This window comes from Centropristis striata, chromosome 20 (assembly GCF_030273125.1).
Source record: "Centropristis striata isolate RG_2023a ecotype Rhode Island chromosome 20, C.striata_1.0, whole genome shotgun sequence".
In the NCBI taxonomy this organism is placed as follows: domain Eukaryota; kingdom Metazoa; phylum Chordata; class Actinopteri; order Perciformes; family Serranidae; genus Centropristis; species Centropristis striata.
Window position 1 is genome coordinate 24274026 of NC_081536.1, and position 24658 is coordinate 24298683.

A 24658-nucleotide genomic window follows, 5' to 3' on the forward strand; every position below is an offset into this window, starting at 1 on the left:
TCTTCTGTTAATGCAAAATCCCGCTTGTCCTCAATTATGATCTGATGTAAAATCTAAGCTCCTGGACCTCGTCTTTTCCATATGTTGATTTTTTGGTGTAGAATTTAACACTATATAGATTTTGGATGTCGGTATCTTGGCAACATGAGTCTTGCATGTGTCTTTTTCTGCATTAAAGTGTTTGTGTGTAGGAGGCTACAGGCCGGTAAAGCGGGCATGGATATGTGTTGAATTATTTGTGTTTAAGGCAGTGTGAAGGTCACAAGGTCAAACTGTGTTATTGGCAGAATGTTCTTGTGTATGTGTGGAAATCAATATTTTATGTGGGCACATGTGTTAAGGCAGACAGGCATGTGGTTGGTTGGCAGTGTTGTGTGTTTGAAGATGCTTTATCCATCAATTGAGATTGATCGACTGGTTTTTGGGCGCTCTGTGTCACTGTAATCTGTGTCGTCTGAGTCAGTAGCTCAGGAAGCTCTGCTAATTTCTCTTTGGGAACAAATCCTATGCGTCTTAAGCAAGCGGCAACCTCCGGGTCTGAGCATGGAGGCAAACCAGGAAGTGCCTTAAGCTGCATTCTACCGAAAATTCCAGCAGGGGGCGCCAAGTTTGAAAAAAATATCTGTCCATTCATTTCAAAATGAGAAAACTTCTCATTTGATTCATTACCTCAGGAATTTTTTTTAGGACAACACTATGGTCTCAATCACTAGTAAAATATCTTCTTCAAGACAATTTGATGTTAATAGTTCTAATAATGGCTCCATTTAGGAGAAAATAGAAGATAAAGAATCGTATGATTTGGGGCGTGGCTTCCTTTGATTAACAGGTCACTAACAAGGCGAGCCGTCATCAGGAGAGAAGCAGAACAATGCGTATCCACGGCAACGTGTCAATAAAGTTATATATAACGTGATATAGATATTTTAAAAAAGGACGTTTACCAGTCTGGTGTCATAAATTTGACCCTTTCACACTTTATTTTCACTTAATGACAGTTTATTGGAACATTTTGTTCATTAAAAATGTCTTGTTCAGTGTTTGGTTGGACTAACAGACACTCCAAGGAGTCGCTGCTCAGTTTTCTTAGGTAAGTAACATACATTTAGTTTTTGTTTTTTTGCTAGCCAAAACTAACATCCCAGTTAATGCTCCAGTTAATGCTAACGTGAATTAGCAGCAGCTTCTCGCAGCCAGGTTGAGGTGTAGAGAGGCGTGTAGTCAGTGATCAGATCCCTCTCGCTCCTCCACGGTCCAGATATGGTCTGCTCCCCGTATCAGAAACAAGATGGCGACACAAGATAGTGATGAGTGAAACACTGAACTCGATGTTTCCAACAGGCCACAAACCAATGGGTGACGTCTTGGTGACTACGTCCATTATTCATATACAGTCTATGGTCTTAATATAGTATAGGTATAGTCTGAAGATGAACTCACTTAAGATGTCTTAAGATGCCAGCGAGGAGGAGCAAACTTTGAATGTTGTGTTCCAACTTAATGTACCTTTAAGGAAAAATGCCAATCATACTCCTGTTTTATATTCCTGTCAATTGTATATATTTGGGTTTTAGACTGTTAGCTGGGCAGAATGAGCAATATGAAAGTATCAGCTTGGGCTTTGTAAAATGCAATTGGATTTTTTTCATTTTATATAATTTTATTGGCATAGAAAATAACCGATTAATCAAAGTCATCAAATAGAAAACATTTTTTTTATTATTCACCTCTATTGGTTTATGTTGCTGCAGAGTTGCTGATTAGTTTTTGGTTTAATATTCTTATGCTATCTGTCTTCATGCCACTAAAATAAAGTGAAGACAAGTGGAATTAACTTGTGGTTCTTTCATCATTCAAAATTAAATTTAAAATTTTACAGCAACACCCATTTCTATTTAGTTTATAATTTTGACTTAGTTCAAGTAATGCATTGTAAGACCAGCTTCAGACTCACTGTTTCTGTGAGTCTGGATAATCAACAGACTGCACTGTGAGCATTTTTCATCAGAACTACTTTCCACTGAAAAAAAAAAAGAATTCAATGAAAACAGCAGCCTGTGAATGATCATTAGTTGCAACATTTTCTTGCCACAAATGTCCTTGTGATATCACTGAGGATGCATTTTATTGTTTTTATGTATCTATGTTGTCTGCAGCACCGCAAACACTTAACGACAGATTTTACTGAGATTGTTTTACAGAAGACGGGACTGGATTTAAAGCCACAGCCTATTGTTAAACACAACACGCAGCTGCAGATATTACAGACGTTCACAGGGTCATGTCCTTAGATGTCCTTATTCCCTCTGAATCATTACACACATACTCACTATAAACCATGTTCTCTTGGACTATTCAGACACTAAATTGCCAATTTCAGATTTTGTATTATGAGGCAGAGACACATGCTTGCTGCTTTCTTCCTGTTTGTCATTGACTGTTTTTTTGTACAATATTATTCCAGTTATTTCATCTCCACTGTCTCGCCCACTCTCCTCCTTCCTGTTATAATTAGTTGTATTTGTAAACATACAAATTCCAACCTGTGTATTTTTAATACACTGTATTGCCAAAAGTATGTGGACACCCACGTACATATTTGGGTTGTTTTCATGGTTTGAGCCTGATCGTGTGAGCGGAGCATGAGCAGGTGTGGGACGTCAGTGGAAGGATTGTGGATGGAGCGTTGCCTTATTTCCCGCTTTATCCTGCTCTAATTGTCACTTAAGTTCCGTGTGGACACATCTGTGTATTGTGTACCCACTCTACTTTCTGTCAAAAATCGGTTGTTTTGTGCTCAACAATTGAGTTCTACAATTCTACAATTCTAAAATTGTCATTTAGCAGACGGTTTTATCCAAAGCGACGTACAAATGAGAGTTCACAGAGGGTTTTTGTTTTTTGGAGTGGACAGTGAGCAATTTGATTGTTAAGCATCGATAGACATTGAGCTGTAAATTGTCACGGCTCCAGCATAAAATTCAATTTTAAACAACAGTGTGCTTCTAAAATTGTGTCAACAGCAGAATGTATTTGACCCATGTAATGGTGCTAGTTGCTATCAGCTTGTGATAATGCAGTTAGTTATGCAGGGTTTGTAAGTGTTGGCTATATTGACTGGTATTGACTTAATTAACTGGGTTGTTTTAACTACGAGATCATGGATATACATTGATTTGCTTGATTTATGTTAATGTTAAATGTAAAAACACCCACAAGGTTGTACTGCTGCTTCTCATAGCCTCTTGCTGATGAGTTATTTATTATTTTAAAACAGATTGTACTAATAATTTTGCACAGTTGTATGTACCTAGTTGTATATTACCTTTTGGAGGGCTGTGTAGGTGCACTGCAGCTTCAGTTGAGCACTCTGCGGCAGACATGCCCCTTTTTTAGGCTGTAAGGAAGAAGTCGGATAATGTAGTATCAAAACTGACAAAGTCTGCAGAGGCAAAGTGTTTACGGATAATGAATGAATGAAAGTTATGGAACAAACATAGCAATAATTAAATTAAACCAAATTTTTTTCTTAAACTTAACCATTGTTGCCTAAACAGGTTCTGCAATATTCAATGTAAATCAATATTATTATTACCATACCGATACGTTTTATTATTAAAAGTGCCTATTTTATTATGTAGGGGAGAGCCATGCCTCAAATGATAAATAATTCTGAATATATTTTCATCACCACCAAATTAGACAGATATACTACTATCCATTGTAAATCACTTACTGTATTCAGATGCATGTTTTATAGTAAATGTTTATTGTGTGAATTTTCTGAATCGACAAGCGAAACAGCAGCAGAGGAGCAGAGAGTGCAGAATGATGTAACGTGGTTACAGATCATATTGCTGCTCCTATGAATTCCTAAAACAGGGCTTGTTTATGAGTAGTATCGTCCCAGCACCATTAAGAGATGAAATCCTTTTTCACAGTTTGATGTGGAAGAACTTCACTGGCCTGCACAGAGCCCTGACCTCAGCTCCACCCAACACCAACGCTGACTGCAAGCCAGGCCTTATCGCCCAACATCAGTGCCAAATCTCACTAATGCTGGCCAAGAGCAAATCCCTACGGCCAGCTTCCAAAATCTGATGGAAGGTCTGGAACCAGAGTGAAGGCTGTTATAGCTGCAGGTTGAAGCTGACGGTTTAGGGACATGAATTACATTTGATCGTAATGTTTAGTGTCCACATACTTTTGGCAATGTAGCGTATATTCAAAAGTGGCCTCATTTGACAGTAATCCTAGTTCAGTTTGTATCACCCTCCACCAAATCGCCCACTCTTTCCCTTTTCTCCCACAAGCTCTTCATTCTCTCTCCTCTTCTCTCCCTCCTTCTTCTTCTCTTTTCATTTCTCTCCATCTCTCCCACTCTCTTCTTTCTTTCTCTTCTATCTCTCCCTGTCGCTCCTGCTCTCCCGCTCTTATCCCTCCCCCATCTGTGGGAAGCTGCCGTTGTGCGCATGTCGCCGATGAGTCAATTTGTGGAGGCAGTGCACACCCGCACACACACACATGCACACACACACACAAATACACACACACACACACGTATCCTGTCTCCCACGAAGGCATCTGTTTCAGTCTGTCTCTCTGTGAGATGCAGCACCAACAGAGGAGAGAGGGGGAGACAAACTGAGGGAGGAAGAAGAGAAGAGGGAGAGATAAGAAAAGAGAAGAGAGAGGACAAGGAGACACAGAGCAGAGAGAAAGAGAAGAGAGAAGGACTAACATTTAATAAAAGAAGAGAAATGGGAAGAGGATGCTGCTGCAGCTGAGTGTCTCTGCCTGACTTCTGAGGAGTTTGGGCTCGGACATGACAGAGATGCAGTATCCAAGTGTCTGAGCATCTTCCAGTTTGTGTGTGTGTGTGTGTGTGTGTGTGTGTGTGTGTGTGTGTGTGTGAAGTCATGGCGAGTGCTCAGCCGGGGGTCCATGCATTGAAACTCCAGCCTCCCTCCGTCTCCATCACACTGAGGAACGGAAGCAACTTCATTAAATGGGACGAGGTAAGGACACTGATTTTCCTCAAGTACTTAATGGAAAAAAGAAGTGCAAGCCGAACCCCTTTCTTATATTCTACTCATTAATTTCATCAAATTTTGGGAGTTTATTCTTATAGTTTGCAGGCAATGTCAGAATATTGTCATGACTATATATTATTTCCCACTTAAACTGAATCCAGTTGAATTGCATTGGAGTGAGAGAAAAGGAGGAGGAAGAGGAGGAAATGTGCCATGTTGTCAGATGTGTTTACTATTCATTTGTTGATTGAGCTTTGGCAGTAAGTACCTGTGGATTAGACGCCAGTAAGACAGACAGGAGATGGACTGTGTGTGTGTGTGTGTGTGTGTGTGTGTGTGTGTGTGTGTGTGCGTGCGTGCGTGTGTGCGTGTGTGCGTGCGCGCTCGGACGTGCACAAAATTGTGGTCAGTTGCTTTAATACCACCTGTTGGCATGAAATCCTTTAGCATGGATTTACAGTGTGTGTGTGTGTGTGTGTGTGTGTGTGTGTGTTCGCGTGTATAAAACACACACAGGCCGAACTCCTCTATTGTTGTCATGTGCAGTCAAACACATAATTGGAGGTATTTGTAACTGTGTGTGTGTGTGTGTGTGTGTGTGTGTGTGTGTGTGTGTGTGTGTGTGTGTGTGTTGGTATGCTGAAGTACAGAGCCCTGACAATGAAAAACGTGCTGTACGGTTGCCATGGTAACTGGCATGGCTACCACCACCTAAACAGATCAGTTGTGTGTGAGAACGAATTGTGTGTGTGTGTGTGTGTATGTTTCTGTGCATGCTTGTGTGTGTGTATAAATCAATGCATTGAGCCATATAATATCATGAATCATACTTACGGAAGAACTAATCCAATGCACTCCCGAAACCATTCTCCATGGTTGAATTAACTGTGTATGTGTTGGTGTGTGTGTGTGTTTTGATATTTGAATTTCTCCAACATGTAGACCTGATCTTTATGAAAAATAGAATCAGTTGCTATGCCAACGAGTGACAACCAGGGATCTAGTTAACCATCTTCAGAGCTTTTTTTGTTGCTTTTTTTCTTCTAGTTTTTATTCTTTTGAATATCGGCTGCACTATTTATGAGGAAAGCAGCTCCAACAGCACAATCCACGACCTTTAAAAAAAATCATGCAAAGATATGTACAGAACTTTGTAAGCTCTGACATCTATTCAAATATTTTAGCAGACTGTTTCCCCACGAGATCTTAAGCCTAAAGCCGGTCACCAAATGTGCACTTTTCCATTAGTCTGTAGATGTGTTTCTAAATTCTGAGTTAATTTAAAAGCTCAATTTTCTTCTCTCACAGAATGAGATGCTCTTTAACATACTAAGCCATGTAATATTATTATGACACTGTCCCCTCCATACATTTGAACATTAAAACATATTTAAATTCAGAGTAAAAAAATGATTGCACAGTGAAAAATAACATTGTGAAGGTACATGTGGACTCCCATTCCTTCTCCACTCAGTAGTTAACATGCTCACTTAATTATGACGGCAATCTTGCAATATCCTTAACCAAGGGTGCTCGCAAGATAACGTTCATTGTTCCTGAGCAGTTATTAATTAATCATGACTATAATATTTCCCTAACCTCAGTGAGTTAATATCACAGTACATAGCCATCAGAGTTCAGAGGATGAAAGCATTAGAAATTACAATTCCATAATATTTTAAATGTATTATTATCATATTCATCCATTCATTCTAATGAGTAACAGAAATGCACTTATACCCAATTGACCGTTCACAAAAGCGAGTGTTTTTGGAGTCATACCTCTGGGAGGTAGGCTGCCCATTCACAAAATGCACAAAAGCTTCATATTGGCCTCTTGGGATGTTATGTTCAACATTGATATATACATTACAGGGCTGTACATTAACTGTTGCTTATAGCACTGGTGCTACAGAGGTTGATAGTTTTGTAGCACAACCCATAAAATCTCTATCATTGGTATGTAACTATAGTTACAAACACCTCATCTGTAGGCTACACTCTAAAAAACATGTAAAATAAGATGTCACTGGTGCCAAGATCGTAAATCATCCATAGCACAGACTGATGTACCATATGCTATAGGCTACATCAGTATTTTTACTTTACTGTGACTTATTGTGAAGGACTGAATAAATACAGAATCGGACCAGATGTACGTTGAAAACGATGGTTGATAACAGTGATATTTATTTGGCTTACCCAAAAACAAAAGCAGTGCCCATAGTTTTACAGCGAAGAGATGAAAGTGACCGATCCATGAAAACAATAGTCCTAGGCTAATTCACCAGCATTAGCGTCCTTTTGCCCACTCTGGTAAACCCGAGGCTAATGCACACGGTTAAAACGCTATACAGTTTGAAAGTTGTTTCACAACACTTAATTAATTGGAAACATAATATGACTGTTTATATTAGTGGTTAATGTGAAATTTTGATAGAATGTTAGCCAAAAGCCTGCCGATGGTGGATTCAGTGACGCTAACTATTAGCACTGTACAGCACTTTATTATGTTAAGCTCCTAGCAACATTGCTAGCTAGCTTAGTGTGCTAATTTCACAGACAGTGTCATTAACATACGTTTGTTGGACTAGTTCTGCACTAATAATGTATGATACTAGTAGTGAATACTAGTTGACAGCATGGACTGTATATATATAATGGACGTAGTCACCCATTGGTTTGTGGACTGCCCGTTTGAGGCATCAAGTTCAGCGTTACACTTGTCGCCATCTTGTGTCGCCATCTTGTATCGACATCTTACTCCCCGGAAACGGGGAGCAGACCATATTTGGGAACTGACAACACTGCACTACACGCCTCTCTAATTCATGTTAGCATTAACTGTATCATTAATTGGGATGTTAATTTTAGCCAGAGCCGGCCCAAGGCATAAGCGAACTAAGCGACTGCTTAGGGCCCCTTGGCCGCTAGGGGGCCCCTAAGAGGAATTAAAAAATATATTTTTTAGTTTATTTTTTTGCATGTATGAGTGATGATTTATATTTGATCAAATATATATTATTGTACAAAAACACAATTTCATGTCAACAGAGTGCTGCTGCTGTAGGCTTAGTGATTCTTACTGCCTCTCTTTATAATGTAAAAGCTCCCCTGCTCCGGCAGTGCGCACTGCTCATCCAAAGCGCAGGTAGTTGGAGGCAAAATATTGTCGCAAAAAGGACATATCCTTCAGTGGCAGAGAAAAGAAAGAGGAAGAAAGAGGAGGAGGAGAAAAAACGCCAAGATAAAGGTATGTTTTCATGGCTTGGTAATGGATTGTCTATCAAAGAGATTTGTGTAGCTGTTAATAGCAAATTAGCTAGCTAGTTAAAAACGAGAGAAATGTGTCTTTTAACTGGCCTGTTAAATACATACTAGTCATGCTAACATGTTTGTATTTGAGGGTTGGTCCTATATATTTCTGCTTCAAAATAAAGTTTTTGCTAATGTTTGATAGCAATCATTAATTAAAACGTCGCCTCGTTTGCTAGCAAGTGCGGTACTAGAAATATGTTTTTGCATCGGGCTACTAGTTATAATTTGTTTGCACAAATTGTTTGCTGCAGAGCATGGTTATTTTTGTGAGTAAAATAAACATATTCTTTATCACATCAACTCATAAGTTGTGTGAAACTTCCTCAGGAGTTGTTAAACTTTGGAGAATCAGCCCAGAGCCATTCCACATCCTCAGGCTCCACCGTGGGAAAGCATCAGGTGAGGGAAAGACTGTTACCATACACTATACATTTAATTTATAAGTATCAGAATTACACCTAGAGGGAAATTAATTTTGTCAGGTATCTCATTAATATGAATGTATATGTAAGTATGTATTTCATCTTAGGTCCATCTCCATCATCTACAGAGCTCAGTCTGTCCCCCATCCTCTGGGCCCACTGTCCCCTCCGTGTCTGCAACCACAGCTGATCTACCTGGTAAGTTAACAGTAAACACCCTTTATAACTGCTCATTGTACTGCAGAACTTTCTGAGATTAATAATTATGCCCAAAACTTAATTAATGTCCATATTGTTTGTCATTGTCTTTCTTTGGTTCTTCCTCAGCACCACAACGTCCCCTTGGAACCATGGATCATCATCATCAGCTCACGTTGACCCAGCTGAGTGGCCTTGAGGTGGTGGACTTATTCATGAAGTAAAGGTGTTATATGATATATATAGATATATAGATATTTCTAAGTGATTTTATTTGTTGTTGCACTTTATTGTTGTTCTTGCACTTCAATTTATTTTCACACAATGCTGTTGCAGTTTTTTGAAGCCAAAAATAATAAACCATATGACACTTTTACTAAATTATCTATAATATAGTTTTTTTATATAATGTTTTACCATTTGGAACGTTGTGTGAATCAACCCTAGCTCGCTCTTCTAGTTGAATATGCTACATTTTGAGAATAAAAACCACATGTGACACCCTGGACATCATTCATTCATTGGTATTATTTGTATTATTATTGCATTGGTATTATTCATGTTATTACATTACATTAAGGATAATGTAAACAACACTGCCAGAGTCACAATGAGTTTATAGTAGGTGTTTTAATGATCAACAACCAATATTATTGGCAGAATTAGAGGGCCCCAAAATCAAATTCTGCTTAGGGCCCCATGGAGGCTTGGGCCAGCTCTGATTTTAGCTAGCAAAAAGCAAAAACAAAATGTATGTTACTTACTGAAAACTGAACAGCGACCCATGGAGTGTCTATTAGTCCAATCTAATGCTGAACAAGACATTTTAATGAAAAAATGTTGAAACAAAGTGTCATTAAGTGAAAATAAAGTGTAAAAGGGTCAAAGTTATGAGACCAAACTGTAAACAGCCTTTTTTTTTAACTTTATTGACACAGTGCCGTGGATACGCATTGCTTTTCTTCTATTCTGATGATGGCCTTGTTAGCCACATGTCAATCAAAGGTAGCCACGCCCCAAAACATACTATTTACATTTATTTACATTCAATACATTCTATTTTCTTCTTAATGGGGCCATTATTTACACTATTAATATTATGTTGTCTTGATGAAGATTTTTTACTAGCGATTGAGACCAAAGTGTTGTCCTAAAAAATAAATTCTGTGGTAATAAATCAAGTAAGAAGTTTTCTAATTTTGTATTGAAATGAATGGACCTAAATGCTTCTGCAGCCGCCATCAGCACCCCCTGCTGGCATTTTCGGTAGAATGCAGGCTTAAGTCACTTCCTGGTTTGTCTCACTGCTCAGACCCAGAGGTTGCTGTTTGGTTGACGGACCTTCTTCTCTTAGAAACGGTTGCTAAGATATGATTTAACGAGAAGTGTTTGGGGGCGAAGTTTTGAGAACGGTCAATTGTAAATCAGGTTTTTAAGTTACAACAACTCATGCTGCACAATTATGACCCATGATCACCTTTGCTGTGGTCTGAATGCAGTTATTTTTGCATTCATAACTGCTTTGAGCACAAAATAGCTCCTTCCTTCCTCTTAGATCCTGATCTATAGACCTGTTTTCATAAAAAAACAAAACAATGCTTATGTTGATTCCAGTACTGATTTTATATAGCTTGAGTTGCTGAATTGTGAGTTAAATGTCAACTTTAAATCTGTGACTGCAGGCATCTCTTTTTGAATCAGCTAAAATTTGGACAAATTTGATTCTGACCAAAATTCAGTCCAATAACTTTCCAGTAGTGTCTATAAAATTGAGGCACTTCTATCCAGCCCCAGAGTAAAGAAAGAGCTTTCCCAATCATTTTAATAAAACACTTGTTTGATACTTAAAGTGTAACAAAGTGGACTTTGGTGCTAATGGATTTTTACTTAACTACAACAGTCATTCATAGCTTCAGCATGGCTGCAAACTTAAAGACATGATTTACCGCAACTCCCCTTATGTCTATCCAATGCTACCAGTTAGTCTATCAGTCTTCAGTGGCTGCAAAATAACTAAGCAGACTGTTTTGGGTTTGGGTTTTTTCCTTTTTACTTCTCTCCATCAAGTAGCCACATGAACAGTTCCTCTGAAGGGAATGTTTCATTCAAAGTGCAAAAGCTTTTTAAACAGCAACACATCAGGACAGCTGCACTGCCTCATTCCACCTGGAGCCAATTACCAACTGTCGTGGTGGGTTACGATGGCAACAGGGACAATAGTTTGGTGTCATGACAGCTGAAAAGAACTTTAGTCAGTGAGATTTTTTTGTGTCTGAAAATCACTCGATGCTCCTTGTTTAACCAAAAGACTATATTTACTACTATGAGGAAAAATGCTACAGCATTTGATCTGATTGGTGTGAAGTCTTGAAATTTGGTACGGACATACTTTAGAAATGTATGTAACAGTACAAACTTGTAATTCGTGAAACATACATGAAAAGAAACATTTTTACCGATAGACATAGTTAGGATTTTTGAAAAATGAGGAGATATCTATCTATCTATCTATCTATCTATCTATCTATCTATCTATCTATCTATCTATCTATCTATCTATCTATCTATCTATCTATCTATCTATCTATCTATCTATCTATCTATCTATCTATCTATCTATCTATCTGTCTATATATATATATATAATTGATTGTGTTCCTCGTAGTTTCTGAGATACAGCCATTTTATATCACTACATACATACATACAAGTCTTTGAGCACAGGGAATACTGTTTCTCAGTCCTATGTGCCAAAGATTAGATATAATATGATAGGAAAAACATACTTTTGACTGATTTTTGAACATTTTTGCTTCAGCAAACCCAGAAAACCTTTCCACCAAAGGAAATACTGACATTTAAAATGCGGAAACAACATTTTCAAGTTGGTTCTGTAGTGAATCATCGCCTATTTTGCGCCACCCCTGACAGGTGTAGAGTGCATAATTCTGCCTTTTCTTCTAATATAAAGTGAACACTGAGTCATCACATTGTGAGATGGAATTTATAGCATAAAGTAGTACTGTCCTTAGGCAGTATTCTTTTGATGTATTGTGGTAATTTTGAGTGCATTACAGTTCACTGTTTTCACCTCTCTCTCTCTCTGTAGGATCTGTCTACCGTGAATCCAGTGACTCTTCACGTGGATCCACATGGATTTTACCTCTACTGGACCGACCAAAACAAGGTTGAGCACACAGAGAAGTTAATAAATCCATATTTGATTAGTTGAAATATACCAAAACTATGATTAATTAATTCAGTAAACTGATAACAAACTAAATGCAGCTGCAATGTGAAAGCAGCCTTGCCCTTAACTATTTATAACTTTGAGCCTGAATATAGATGATGCAGATGAGTTATATAAAAATATACCACCTTTACAGTTGTTGTGAAAGAGGAAAATTAGCTATGAAGACAAAAAACGTTTGGGGCAGCAGGCTGTAAACATGCTTATTTTTGCTGTAAGTTTGGCATTTTAACACAGGTGTCAATGAGGACTGACTAAATTTTGCAGCCAGACTCAAGTGGTGAGTCAAGAGACCGCAGTTTATGACCCTTTCATATTGGCTTCACCTGACAGCCCCAGGGACTGATACTTGGCTAATGCACCACAATATTTCCAGATATAGAAAAATGACAAAAACTGAAGAGTGAATGCCAGCATACTAATGCTAAATTATCTGTTATTACCATACAGGACATCAGGATAACTCATAAAAAATGTGCTATGAATACATACATACCACAGTGTAAGGCTGAAGGAACAGCTCTAAGTACATATTACAAAGAGCAAGAGAAAACAGACAGCATGTGATCATTGATTGTCACACAATTGATTGTTGAAACCATGAGTATACACACACACACACACACACACACACACACACACACACACACACACACATACACACAAACCTTCCTTCCAGGTGGGCTTAATCCTGAGCAGGAAACAGGATGAAGCATTAAGCTCCAGCTGATTCTGTGTGTGTGTTTTCTCTAGGAGACAGAGTTGCTGGACCTGACCTATGTAAAAGATGTCAGAACAGGGAGAAGCACCAAAACACCCAAGGTACCATTACATCTCTGATCACATAATGCTTTAATCATTAAATCTTCATTATTTTAGGCTTTTCTCTATACGTTCCTCTTTGTTCATTTTCGTCTTTACAACAGGAATTCTTCTGTCATTATATGATATATTTAATGCTTCATTGTCCTTTCATTATGTTTTAACTTCCTGCCTTTGGAAAAATATTTGTGTAAGCGTTCTATAAATAATCAAAGAATATAATATCTATTGTTCAGTTGCAGCCACCTGAATGGGGTTCTCAAATGATTTTAAATCAGGATTGCTTGGCTGCTTCACAAATTTCCAATTATCTTCTCACTCTGTTCCTTTCATTACCTCCGTGTTTATTTTGTCATCCAGAAATTGATGTTCATATTGTAATGTTGCTTGCTGTCGCAGACGAAAAGCTCCTCATAAGCTGCAGGATTCCTCCTCACTAAATCTTCTCAGTTGGGGCAGAGGAGGGAATTAAAGTTATTGTGATCACACCCCAATTCTTAAAGAAATACATTCAGAAAACTAGAGAGATAAGGCGCTGCAATGGATTAGACTGTGTGTGTGTGTGTATGTGTGTGTGTGTGTGTGTGTGTGTGTGTGAGTCTGCCTTATTTTAAACCCTGTCTCCTAAAAATTACATTTCAATACAATGAAACTGCTTTCTTAGTTACATTTCAAGGGACACACATTTTTCCTGGATTAGAGTCACAGCTTTAGGGTGGTGAAAGGGTCACATTTTGTTTCGCTTAGTTAGGTTTAGTAAAATATCATGTTTAAATGTCAAATAAATACATATGTTGCGTAACTTGGTTAGGTTTACGCAACAAAACGCAAAAAACATTGTCTTTATGGGACGCAATATGAAAATTTTTTATAGCCCATCTATCCACTCCAACCTCCTCCGAGCAAATACATCCACAGACTTTGATTAGAAACTTTGAGAACAAATATAATCAGGGAAGAAATATTTCCCTCAATGGGAGACCAGGCTGCTTAGTTCCAGATCTGAATAAAAAGAGAGCCAAATAATTTGGAATTAGGACCACTAATAAAAGTGATCTACAAAAGTAGGCTAAAATATGACTAATTAAAATCTGCGCTGGCTTTTATTCATTGTTGTTTCATGATGATATTTGGGGCATTTGCTATACATTGCACTTTATTCTTAAAATATTCTATTATAGTGTTGGATCAAATGTGCCTGAGATTGTTTTGGTTTTGTACATTCATGACTAAATAAATGTTGTGTATTGAGCCAATCCTATGTGCTCTCCAAAACTCGACACATTGGCAGTATGCAGGGATCAGCAGATTTTCCACATGAAATGGCACATGCCACTTGTGCCAACTTAAACTGACACCTTCTTCAGCCAAGAAGCAAAACACCACATGCACCATTAGCGTGGTAAACAACATATTTAAAACGTAGCTTTCAGATGCCTCGACATAAAACTACTGTCCAGTCTCACGTTAACCCCAACAAACAGCAGTTTTTAAAGGTTTTTTTTCTATCTTCAGCTGGCAGCTTTTTATTCTATCGTCCAATAGGAGGCCAAGCTGCGCGAGCTGCTGGATGTGGGGAACCTGGTTGGCCGGCTGGAGAACCGCATGGTTACAGTGGTGACGGCTTCAGACCTTGTGAACGTCAACCAGCTCAACTTCATTGCTTCACAGGAGGACGAAGCCAAGGTACCCAACTCACTATGATGATGTCAGGGACTGATGATGATGATGGTGATGGTGATGTAATCATGATAATGGTGATAATAATGTATCTGACTTCGGCAGATGTGGTGTGAGGAACTGTTTGCTCTGTCTTCAAACCTGCTGAGCCACAATCCCAACAGAGACCACAGTCTGTTGAAAGCGTGAGTATGCACACACACACACACACACACATGCATATTTAAGGACACACCTATAGCACGCGCATCTTCAGCATATGTATTGCACTTGCTGATTTTCTTGGTGGCACGTTTCTTTGTTAACATGAACATACACACAGTGTAGTTTATTTTGACTCAATCCTGCACATCCAAACACATCCTGCTCCACTAGATGTAGATTAAATATGTGTGTTAATCCGCAGATGAAAATAATCCCCAGCAAAAGCACAATTTCCTCCTGTTTGAGTAATGTTTGCTCAAAATTGCAAAACCCAGCAGTTTGAGGAATTTTTTAAATGTTATTTCAAGCTGTATATTTCACAAAAAGAAAAATAAAGCCTCATATCAGTCATATGCTTTAAAGTTGTCTTTTTTTTCCTCAAAAAGCTTAATCTTATGGTCTACACACTGACCTGTCAAATAATTTATTTCATATTGGTTCAGGGCCAAGATACATTTCTGATCTTTTGTTAAATTATAACCCATCCAGACACCTCAGGTTGTCTGGAACAGGTCAGCTTTCTATCCCCAGGGTCAAAACCAAACATCGAGAACCAGCGTTTAGTTTCTATGCTACATATATCTGGAACAAACTTCCAGAAATCTGCAAGTCCGCTCAGTTCTTTTAAATCAAAGTCAATCAAAGTCTTCTCTGTTTGTCTCTGACTTTCATTAAATCATATAACTATTAATTTCTTACCATTTTTAGTCTTGTTATTTATACTTCTCTCGATTTTAGCTTTTTTTCTACACTGTAAAAAAAGATAAACAATAGCTACTCAATAAAAATGAGGCAACAGATTGCACGCAATATTATTAATTAAATCTAACTACGTTACAAGTTGAGTTGATAACAACTTAACAGGAAGTGTCTGTCAATTAAAAACTGACTAATTCTATTGTGTTGGATTCATTCAAAATTCTCTTGATTTAGAATTACATACACATAAAGATTATATTTAATGTGATCAAAATAAGTAGATTCCATCCCAAATATTTTTATATTTAAGTTACTTAAACAACTGCCTCAAAATCAAGGATGCATTTATATTTAATACATTTTATCAAATATATTAAGTAAAATGAAATGACTACAGAATAATTTATTACAGTGTACAGTGTACTCTCTCTGCTCTTTAATGATCGTTCATTTTCAATGATCATTTTGTAGTGTTTTTTTTGCACTGGACCTTATTTCATAACCTCGTAGAAAAACAAATTACATTTTAAGTAGATTTGAATATTTTTATTTTTTTTTTGTATTTTAGATTGTTAATCTGTTGAAGTAGATTGTAAACAGAAGTTTTTACTGTGACCCTGTTGCAATGGCTACTTTCTTTAGATATAGGTTGATACTTTGTAGAATGGGCATTAATTTAGAACAGTTAACAGACTACTTAGTAGGTGTCCTTTATCAGGAATTAATTTACACCCTGCAGCCAATCAGAATTGAGAATTCACCCAAAGCATGACATAACTGAAGTATGTTTATGATAATTTTGCTGGGTACTCAAGATTTGGATAAAGTATCAGCTCTGAACTTTTGCACTCCTTTTGTTTCAGGTACGTCAGGTTAACCCTCCAGCCGAACGCAGAGGGGAGAATCCCTGTCAAGAAGTGAGTTCCTGATTATTTTCACCCTCCTAATCTTTAATCAATGGTCCTGTGCTAACTGTGAGGCACATGTTACAGTAGATGGTGTATGTGAGGACGTGAGAAAATAGCCTGACTGAAATCTGTAGAGACAGGCATAAACTCAAACTTTGCTCTTTCCTTTCCCTTGCTTCCAAAAATACACTTAATTCCATGTGCACTTGGGAAAGCAAAAACAGGGACAGGTTTCATGAAGGTGCTTAATTCAGCACTGACCTGGTAATCAACCACTGCCAGAGCATGAGATGGGATAACACAGTTAAGAAGGAAAGCTGTATTTTAGAAGCAAGGCGGGAACAGAATTAAGGTCAGTTAATATATCGTGGAAGTCGAGGAGAATGCTTATGAGATGGTTTGAAAGTTCAGGGAGTTGGAAGGAGAAAGTTTGGGGAATGATGAGAAGGAACAACGTTCATATCGTCTGGGTAAAATTTGTTTAAGTGACATTTTAGGAAACCAGGAGGTTTGGGGAAGGAAAAGAAGCTTCATGGAGAAAGAAGAGAACATTTGGGGGAGATAATGGAGTAAATTTAGGGTCATTAATTACAGGGAGGAGATTTAGCTTCGGGACATGTTGCGGTTAAATGTGAGGTGATAATGTTGTGATTTCATTGTGTTTTGCAGCTTTGTTCGACTGTTTTCATCCGACAGAAAGAGAGTAGAGAATGCCCTGGAGAGCTGCAGACTGCCCTACGCACGGGTAAACACTTCCAATAAGTTTGTGTTATTATTAGCGGCAGTAAATAGTAGATACACGAGTCAGAGTTTAGAGTTTAAATATGCAATAGATACGTGCTTTGAAAAGCCTTCTCTTTGGATAACTACGTATAAGACACACTCACACAGTCCTTCTCAACTCTATCCTTCTCTTTTCTCCACTTTCTACTGAGGCTTTTATCTGATGCTTTTTGTCCAGAGTGACTCACGGTGCATGGAGGGGTGGAATGAGCTCAAATATCTGGGTCATCAAGTTTTGAAGCAACCAGTGAAAAGCAGAAAAAAGTCAGATTCCCCTGCTCACACTGAATCTCACATTTAATATTCCTGTGAGCACAGAAAGCTTCTTTTTAATGGAGAAGAGTTGGGGAAATAAATCAAAGACGAGGAGAAATGTTTATTTTCAAGGTTTAAAAAACTTTTCTTTTTTTTACCAGCATGTAGGAAGAGGATAAAAACACAGGGAGGACCAGGAAGCTGACACTGGCAGTTCCAGCTCTTGCTAATTAAAAAACGTGCTTGTGTTAACGTGCGTGTCCTATATATTCGACAGGGTGACAGTATCAAACTGGAGGACTTAACGCCTGAAGTCTACAGAAGCTTTTTGGACAGTCTGTGTCCTCGTCCTGAGCTCAGCAACATCTTTAAACTGCAGTAAGTGTTTGGAAAATCTCCCGATGCACCGCTACAGTCACTGACCTCTGATCAGCTCAAAGACTCACTAATGTTAATCAAGCTACTCTACTTTTAAGTGTGTTGTTATTTGCTTCGGGCCAATTTCTTTGATATGGGAAGGATGATGAATAATGATTAATCTTGTGTCCCACTTGTACACAGAGAGGGATTAAAGAGAAAAGCTGTGTCTTTAACTTTGGAGTGTTAATCACAGTAGTAACTCTTAATATGTCAAGCAAAATTATCTCCATCATTGATGAATCAATTGATTTTAATTAATTAATTAATTAATTAATTAGTCTGAAAACTGTTAAATAATATTCACAAAGGTTCTTTATCTTCCACTTTGTCATTTTGTCTGAACAACAGTTAAAAAACACAAAAGGATTCAGTTTATGATGATGGAAGATGGCCAAAGTCTTCTACCCCCATATTGTTAATTTCATATGATGATAACTAATGCATGTCATGATATAGAATGTTTTCTGGCAATTCAGTAAATAAATAGTTTAAATGAAATAAACACAGAGTAAAGCCTGTTTTTTAGACTCCATCTTATAGTAAATAATAGCTCCATAGTTCCCTCCCACGTGCAAGAATCAGAATGTAAAGCGCCGTCCAAATGGCAGAAATATTTCCATAAAAGCAGTACAGAAAAAAAAAAGATATGATACACATTTGTATAAGCTCTTAATCCTACAAATGATTGGAACCAACAATGGTTGTTTCAGCTCTGATTCAAACTAAAACATCCTCATTTTTCAGTTTTTAATTATCAAATGTGTATCAGCTTCATTTTATTTAACTTGCACTAATATCTTTACATATAGCTTAATTTTAACGGATAACGTCAGATGTTTGGAGGGTCTGTAGACACCCTGTAGTGCCCTGTAACCTCCGGGCTGACCTCGCTCTGTTCTGCAGAGGATGGGCTGACGGGACGCTGTCAGTCGATCAGATGACAGAGTTCATCAACAACAAGCAGAGAGACCCGAGGCTGAATGAAATCCTCTACCCGCCTCTTCGTCCTGCACAGACAAACACTCTGATGGAGCGCTACCAGCATGACATGCCGCTGCTGAAGCAAGGTACACACACACACACATATACACACACACACTGTCTGCAGGATATTTTTCCACTGTATTCCTAAATAGCTTAAAATGCCATTAGCTACTCAGCTGCGTTTGTTATCAACATGTAGTCTTGAATGTGCACATGGGTCGATACCAAAATACTCTTCTAACCCACACACATGCCCACAGAGTATAAACTGCCATAAATAAGCACTTGAGGTGCTCACGTTTGTGTTGGATGCTGCCAAAAGGAAATTTGGCATCTGCTTCAAATCTAGCACTAACTCTTGCATGTTATTTATGTTGGTTTTGTTCTATGTGTGAGACAGAATAGATAGATTTTTGCATTTATCTGAAGTCAGAAGGAAGCTGGCAAACATTGTTAGAAATGACTTTGCAACAAATCTGGTTTAGCAAATGTGTTTTTGTGTTAATTGAGACAATAAATGGTACTTACGTTTGTATTCAGTAGGAAAGCAGGAAGTATTCGAAGGTTTTATCTCTACAAATCTGTATTGTGCAGGGTTTTTTTCCTGAATCTGTAGGGACAAGATTTTGGTATCAGAAACATTCTGCTTTCCGTTTGAAGTCTGTTTATAGTCCGAGTAGTGTTCACTAGGCGCGTTTGAGCTGATTTTGGTTCCAAGCAGATTAACAGTCCGTACGGAGGGCAGAAGAGCTGGAGAGAAATTTTGATTTGGAATGTATTATCTACTGTGTGATAAGGATTTCACTTTTTATTATTATTTTTAAAAAATGATCTGTTTTTATCTAATTTTTATTTAATCAGGAATGTCCCATTTTGATACAACATGTCTTCTGCCAGGGAGTCCTGGTCAAAATGGGCAGCAAAGAAAAAAAAAGTTATATTTGAATATGCAAACAAGCAATAAACATCACAGGAAACATACCAAAACACAACAGTAAACACAGGAACCAGAGGCCAATGAAGTCAATTATTGTTACTTGTTAAAAGCAACAACAGTGTTCCATAAAAACAGATTTTTCTAAATATGTCCAGAGACGGGAAATATTAAGCAAGCTTTGCATTTCATTCCAAGCTTGTGAAGCATGAAAGGAAAAGGTACATTTACTGTTACTCAGCTCTGTTCGGGTTGATTGGGACCTTAAGAAATATTCTCTGATGTGTTTTAGCAACTTGAGTTATACAGTCTAGTTGTAGATGCCGTGTCTCAACTCAGACTCCATTCTCATGTCTCAAATTGCTAATTGGACTGTAAACAATGACCAGCACACTAAACAGGAAGTCTTGGCCTGGATATCTGATAGCCATTGGGTTCAGAAATTGCATTAATTTAAAATAAATCAAATTGTGTATCACTCTGATATGATTTTGCTGTGAACAAACATTAAAATGTGGATGAAATCTTTGCATTAAGCATGTGTCCTGATTATTTTATTCTGTAGCAAAGCAGGAAGTTAGGGGCTGTTTTTACCTTCTCAAGTGGGTTCGACTAAACTTTTCTGTCGAGTTTAATAGGCAATATTTTCAAATCTAAAATATAAGAAATTTAACTAGAAGTTGAGACAGTTTCAGAGTCTTAGAGGGAAACTGCATAAAATATTCATAATAAAGAAATGTTTCTCACTTTTATGTCCATGAAATCCTTTAGCATGGATTTACAGTGTGTGTGTGTGTGTGTGTGTGTGTGTGTGTGTGTGTGTGTGTGTGTGTGTGTGTGTGTGTGTGTGCGTGTGTGTGTGTGCGTGTGTGTGTGTGTGTGTGTGTGCGCGTGTGTATAAAACACACACAGGCCGAACTCCTGTATTGTTGTCATGTGCAGTCAAACACATAAATGGAGGTATTTGTAACTGTGTGTGTGTGTGTGTGTGTGTGTGTTGTGTAGGCGTCATCACTCTCCAGGCGTTCTCCAGTTATCTGTCCAGTGATGAGAACGGAGTCATCCCACCAGAGAAACTGGATCAGTCTGAAGACATGAGCTTCTCCCTGTCTCACTACTTTATCAACTCATCACATAACACATACCTGACAGGTACAAACACTCACACACACACACACACACACACACACACACACACACACACACACCACACACATGCACAGATTCATTACTTTTTATTAGGAGATTGATGCATTCGTTGGCTGTCAGGAAACAGCAACAAACTCTTGTATTAACTCATTTGAGGGGATGTTTGTTGACATCCATCTAAGAAAAAGAAGTGTGGGCAAACTGCAGTCTGCACTGATCATAGTGCTTCACCATTTATTCATTCAGTTGGTTTCATTTGTTCAGATTATCTTTTTTGTTATGACACTTACACATCCAATATCTCCAAACAAGATGACGGTTTTAATTCTGTGTAACTGAGCAGAATGTCAGGGGAACATAAAGCTCCACTCTGTGAGCCATTATAGTTCTTCATAGTGACTCTGGAAATCACCTCCACTAAACACTTGATATGTATTTGTAGCAGCGGGAAAATCACCTCAGAACCAGACCCAGACTCAAAGACATTTTTGGTCTATTTTGTCAGATTTAATTACATATAAACATTTCTAGTCAAGTAATTCATACTAAAATTAACCAAAAAAAGTTTATGTAATTAAATCAAATAAAACTCAGAAAAACAGATAATATATTTAACTACAGCTAATAGAATTTACCTAATTTACATTGATGAAGTTTATGTAATTACTGTTAACAAATTGTTTATTTAAATGTGTTTTTTAAACATCTGTTTATCTGTTGTTTTGGATAGTAAACAAACAGTAAATACTGCATAGAAGTTATCCCAAATAATACAGAAAAAGTACAGAATTTTCATACACATGGATTATCCAAATTATTACATTTCTTTATGGCCCAACTACAAATTTCTATCCAATTGAAATTATTTAACTTTAATTTGCTTGGTCACACTTGGACACACTTAAATATAATGCATTAACTTTAATTTCATAAACTTTAAGGTACATTTATTTAGCTATAGTTACATACATTTCTTATAATCTTTTCATCAAAGTTTTATTTGATTTAATTACATAATTTTTTGGTTTATGTTAGAATTACTGAAATTATTGGATGGATATTTTATAAGTGAGTTAACCTGACAAAATAAACCCAACAATTTCAAAGTGTTTGTGTCTTGTTCTTAATGGAACCATGAAGTTTGTTATCTATGTCATGCTCTGCCCTAAAAAAATGTTGATTAACATTAAGAAGTTATGTAAACAAAACAGCAACAAAGCTCTCCTACACTGGTCAGAACAAAAAAAAAAACAACATTATTTGAGTTTTCCCTCAAATACAGTCACAATTTAATCTTTTAATAGGAGATAATTTAAAATGATCTTCACAATCTTATTGAACCATCCAGCCAAAAAAGGGCTTAATCACTGTACTGTAGCTTTGTGGATAAATCTTTCAAAATGTCTTATTTCATTTCCTGCCCTTGTGTTCCAGCGGGCCAGCTGGCAGGGAGCTCCTCAGTGGAGATGTACCGGCAGGTTCTTCTGGCTGGATGCCGCTGTGTGGAGCTCGATGTGTGGAAAGGACGAACTGCTGAGGAGGAACCTGTCATCACTCACGGCTTCACCATGACATCGGAAATCCCTTTTAAGGTGTGTGTGTGTGTGTGTTTGCAGTGTAATGTTTTCAGCTTCCTATTATGTAGTCATATTGTAGTTTGGTGGAATGTACCAAATTATCAAACATGTTTAGTGGACCATTTGACTTTAATTACTCACATTATTGTTGCTCTGAGTAAGTAAGTAAGATTAAATTATTCAAGTATTGCACTTCTGTATAATTTTGAGGTACTTGAGTATTTCAAACTACTTAATACTTCCCCTTCACTTCCTTACAGGACGTATTAAAGTGAGACCTCTCAGGTCATCTGGCACAGATGCTAATACGGAAGTGCCTTAAACCTGTGTTCTTTTTAATGGCCAGCAGGGGGCGCCTCCACTGGTTGAAAAAATAAGACGCTTTGTATAAAAGCCAATACAGAAATGAACCTGCTTTCACTTGATTTATTGCCTCTGTAAACACATTTCTAATGAGTTTATGGTCTTAATCACTAGTTTTTAAGTCTTTTCAAGACAGTTTGATGTTCATTGTGTAAAGGATGGTCCCATTTAGCATAAAATAGACAATAAAGTAGGGGATGCTTAGGGCATGGCTACCTTGTGATATATTTTGGTCGCCATAAAAATATCTTGTTCAGCCTTAGGTTGTACTACATCCATACATTTTTCTGGTCTTAACTGCTGGAATATTTTGCCATTTTGCATTAGAAGTGCACAAAAATAATTACACAAACTGAAAACAATACTTCCTGTGAAATGTGCTTGATTAAAAAAAATAATAATGTAGCTTTCTTGCTATTTTTTTTGCTACTTTTTTCTTATTTTCCAGGAAGTGATTGAAGCTATTGCAGAGTGCGCCTTCAAGACCTCACCTTTCCCGGTTATTCTCTCCTTTGAAAACCACGTGGACTCGTGAGAACCTCTTTTCATTATACATTCATTGAGTTATATGTTGATGGATCAAAATGGAGGGATACAATATAAGATGTCTATCTATCTATCTATCTATCTATCTATCTATCTATCTATCTATCTATCTATCTATCTATCTATCTATCTATCTGTCTATCTGGCTATCTATCTATCTATCTATCTATCTATCTATCTATCTATCTATCTATCAGTTTGAAGCAGCAGGCTAAAATGGCTGAATATTGTCGATCTATTTTTGGAGATGCACTGCTGATTGACCCTCTGGACAAATACCCTGTAAGTAGCACACACACACACATATTAATTATGTGTTTTTATCCAACCACAGCTATCCATTGTGCTCTCATCTCGATTGTGTGTGTTTGTAGCTGGAGTCAGGTGTCCCCCTGCCCAGTCCTCAGGAGCTGATGGGCAAAATTCTCATCAAAAACAAGAAATCCCACAAACCCTCCAATAACACGGACACCAAAAGACTGATGGACCAACCTGCCAATCAGAGCAACGAACCAGTGTCTCCTAGCAACAACACAGGAGGTAGGACACAAAGACAAAAGGACTTTTTTCAGCCTAGAAATCCATGTGAAATGTGTTCAGCTGTGACACACTGACAGTCTTTGTATCAAAACACAAAACAGCTTTTAATGACTGGTGGTTTCTCAGGCTACAAGAAGCACGTACAGCTGGAGAATATTAATAAAACCAAAGAGTATTCAGAGTTTAATTTAGCAGTACTAATTGTCAAGGATTTTGTGTGGAATCTTGCAAACTGTTAGTAGCAGACATTCCGGATGTCCTCACAAATATGAGTCACCACCAAATTAGCTTCAGTTTGAAACAGGTACAGTTGGCGCTGTAGCTCCATCAGCACTGCCACTGATGATTGGTTTAATGGGATTCAGACAGCCCAGTTTATTTTTACATATTTATTGAACAGATCAAAGGAAAGAGAAAGAGAGAGAGAGAGAGAGAGAAGAAGTATTTGAAGAAGTAAGGCGAAATATGACAAATATCAGAAGTTTATTCAAAAGTCTTTGGTAGAATATTATAAGCACGGCAGTTACAGAGTTTATCTGTCTGTAGCTGATTAAAAAAAAAACATGTTTTCAA

At 37.6% G+C, this 24658-nt stretch overlaps 1 protein-coding gene across 1 annotated transcript in view; it reads left to right on the forward strand.

The window, feature by feature from the left end:
• The first annotated feature begins 4887 nt into the window (after positions 1–4887).
• Positions 4888–24658, forward strand: part of LOC131993191 (1-phosphatidylinositol 4,5-bisphosphate phosphodiesterase beta-1) — a 38373-nt gene continuing 18602 nt past the window's right edge. Inside the window, exons 1-14 of the mRNA XM_059358974.1 lie at positions 4888–5018; positions 12081–12158; positions 12975–13043; positions 14589–14729; positions 14829–14908; positions 16490–16543; positions 17204–17279; positions 17850–17950; positions 18896–19059; positions 20916–21062; positions 22494–22651; positions 23448–23530; positions 23743–23827; positions 23920–24085. Of these exons, the coding sequence (XP_059214957.1) occupies positions 4920–5018; positions 12081–12158; positions 12975–13043; positions 14589–14729; positions 14829–14908; positions 16490–16543; positions 17204–17279; positions 17850–17950; positions 18896–19059; positions 20916–21062; positions 22494–22651; positions 23448–23530; positions 23743–23827; positions 23920–24085 (1501 nt within the window). The 5' untranslated portion in view covers positions 4888–4919. The remainder of the gene's footprint in view (positions 5019–12080; positions 12159–12974; positions 13044–14588; positions 14730–14828; positions 14909–16489; positions 16544–17203; positions 17280–17849; positions 17951–18895; positions 19060–20915; positions 21063–22493; positions 22652–23447; positions 23531–23742; positions 23828–23919; positions 24086–24658) is intronic.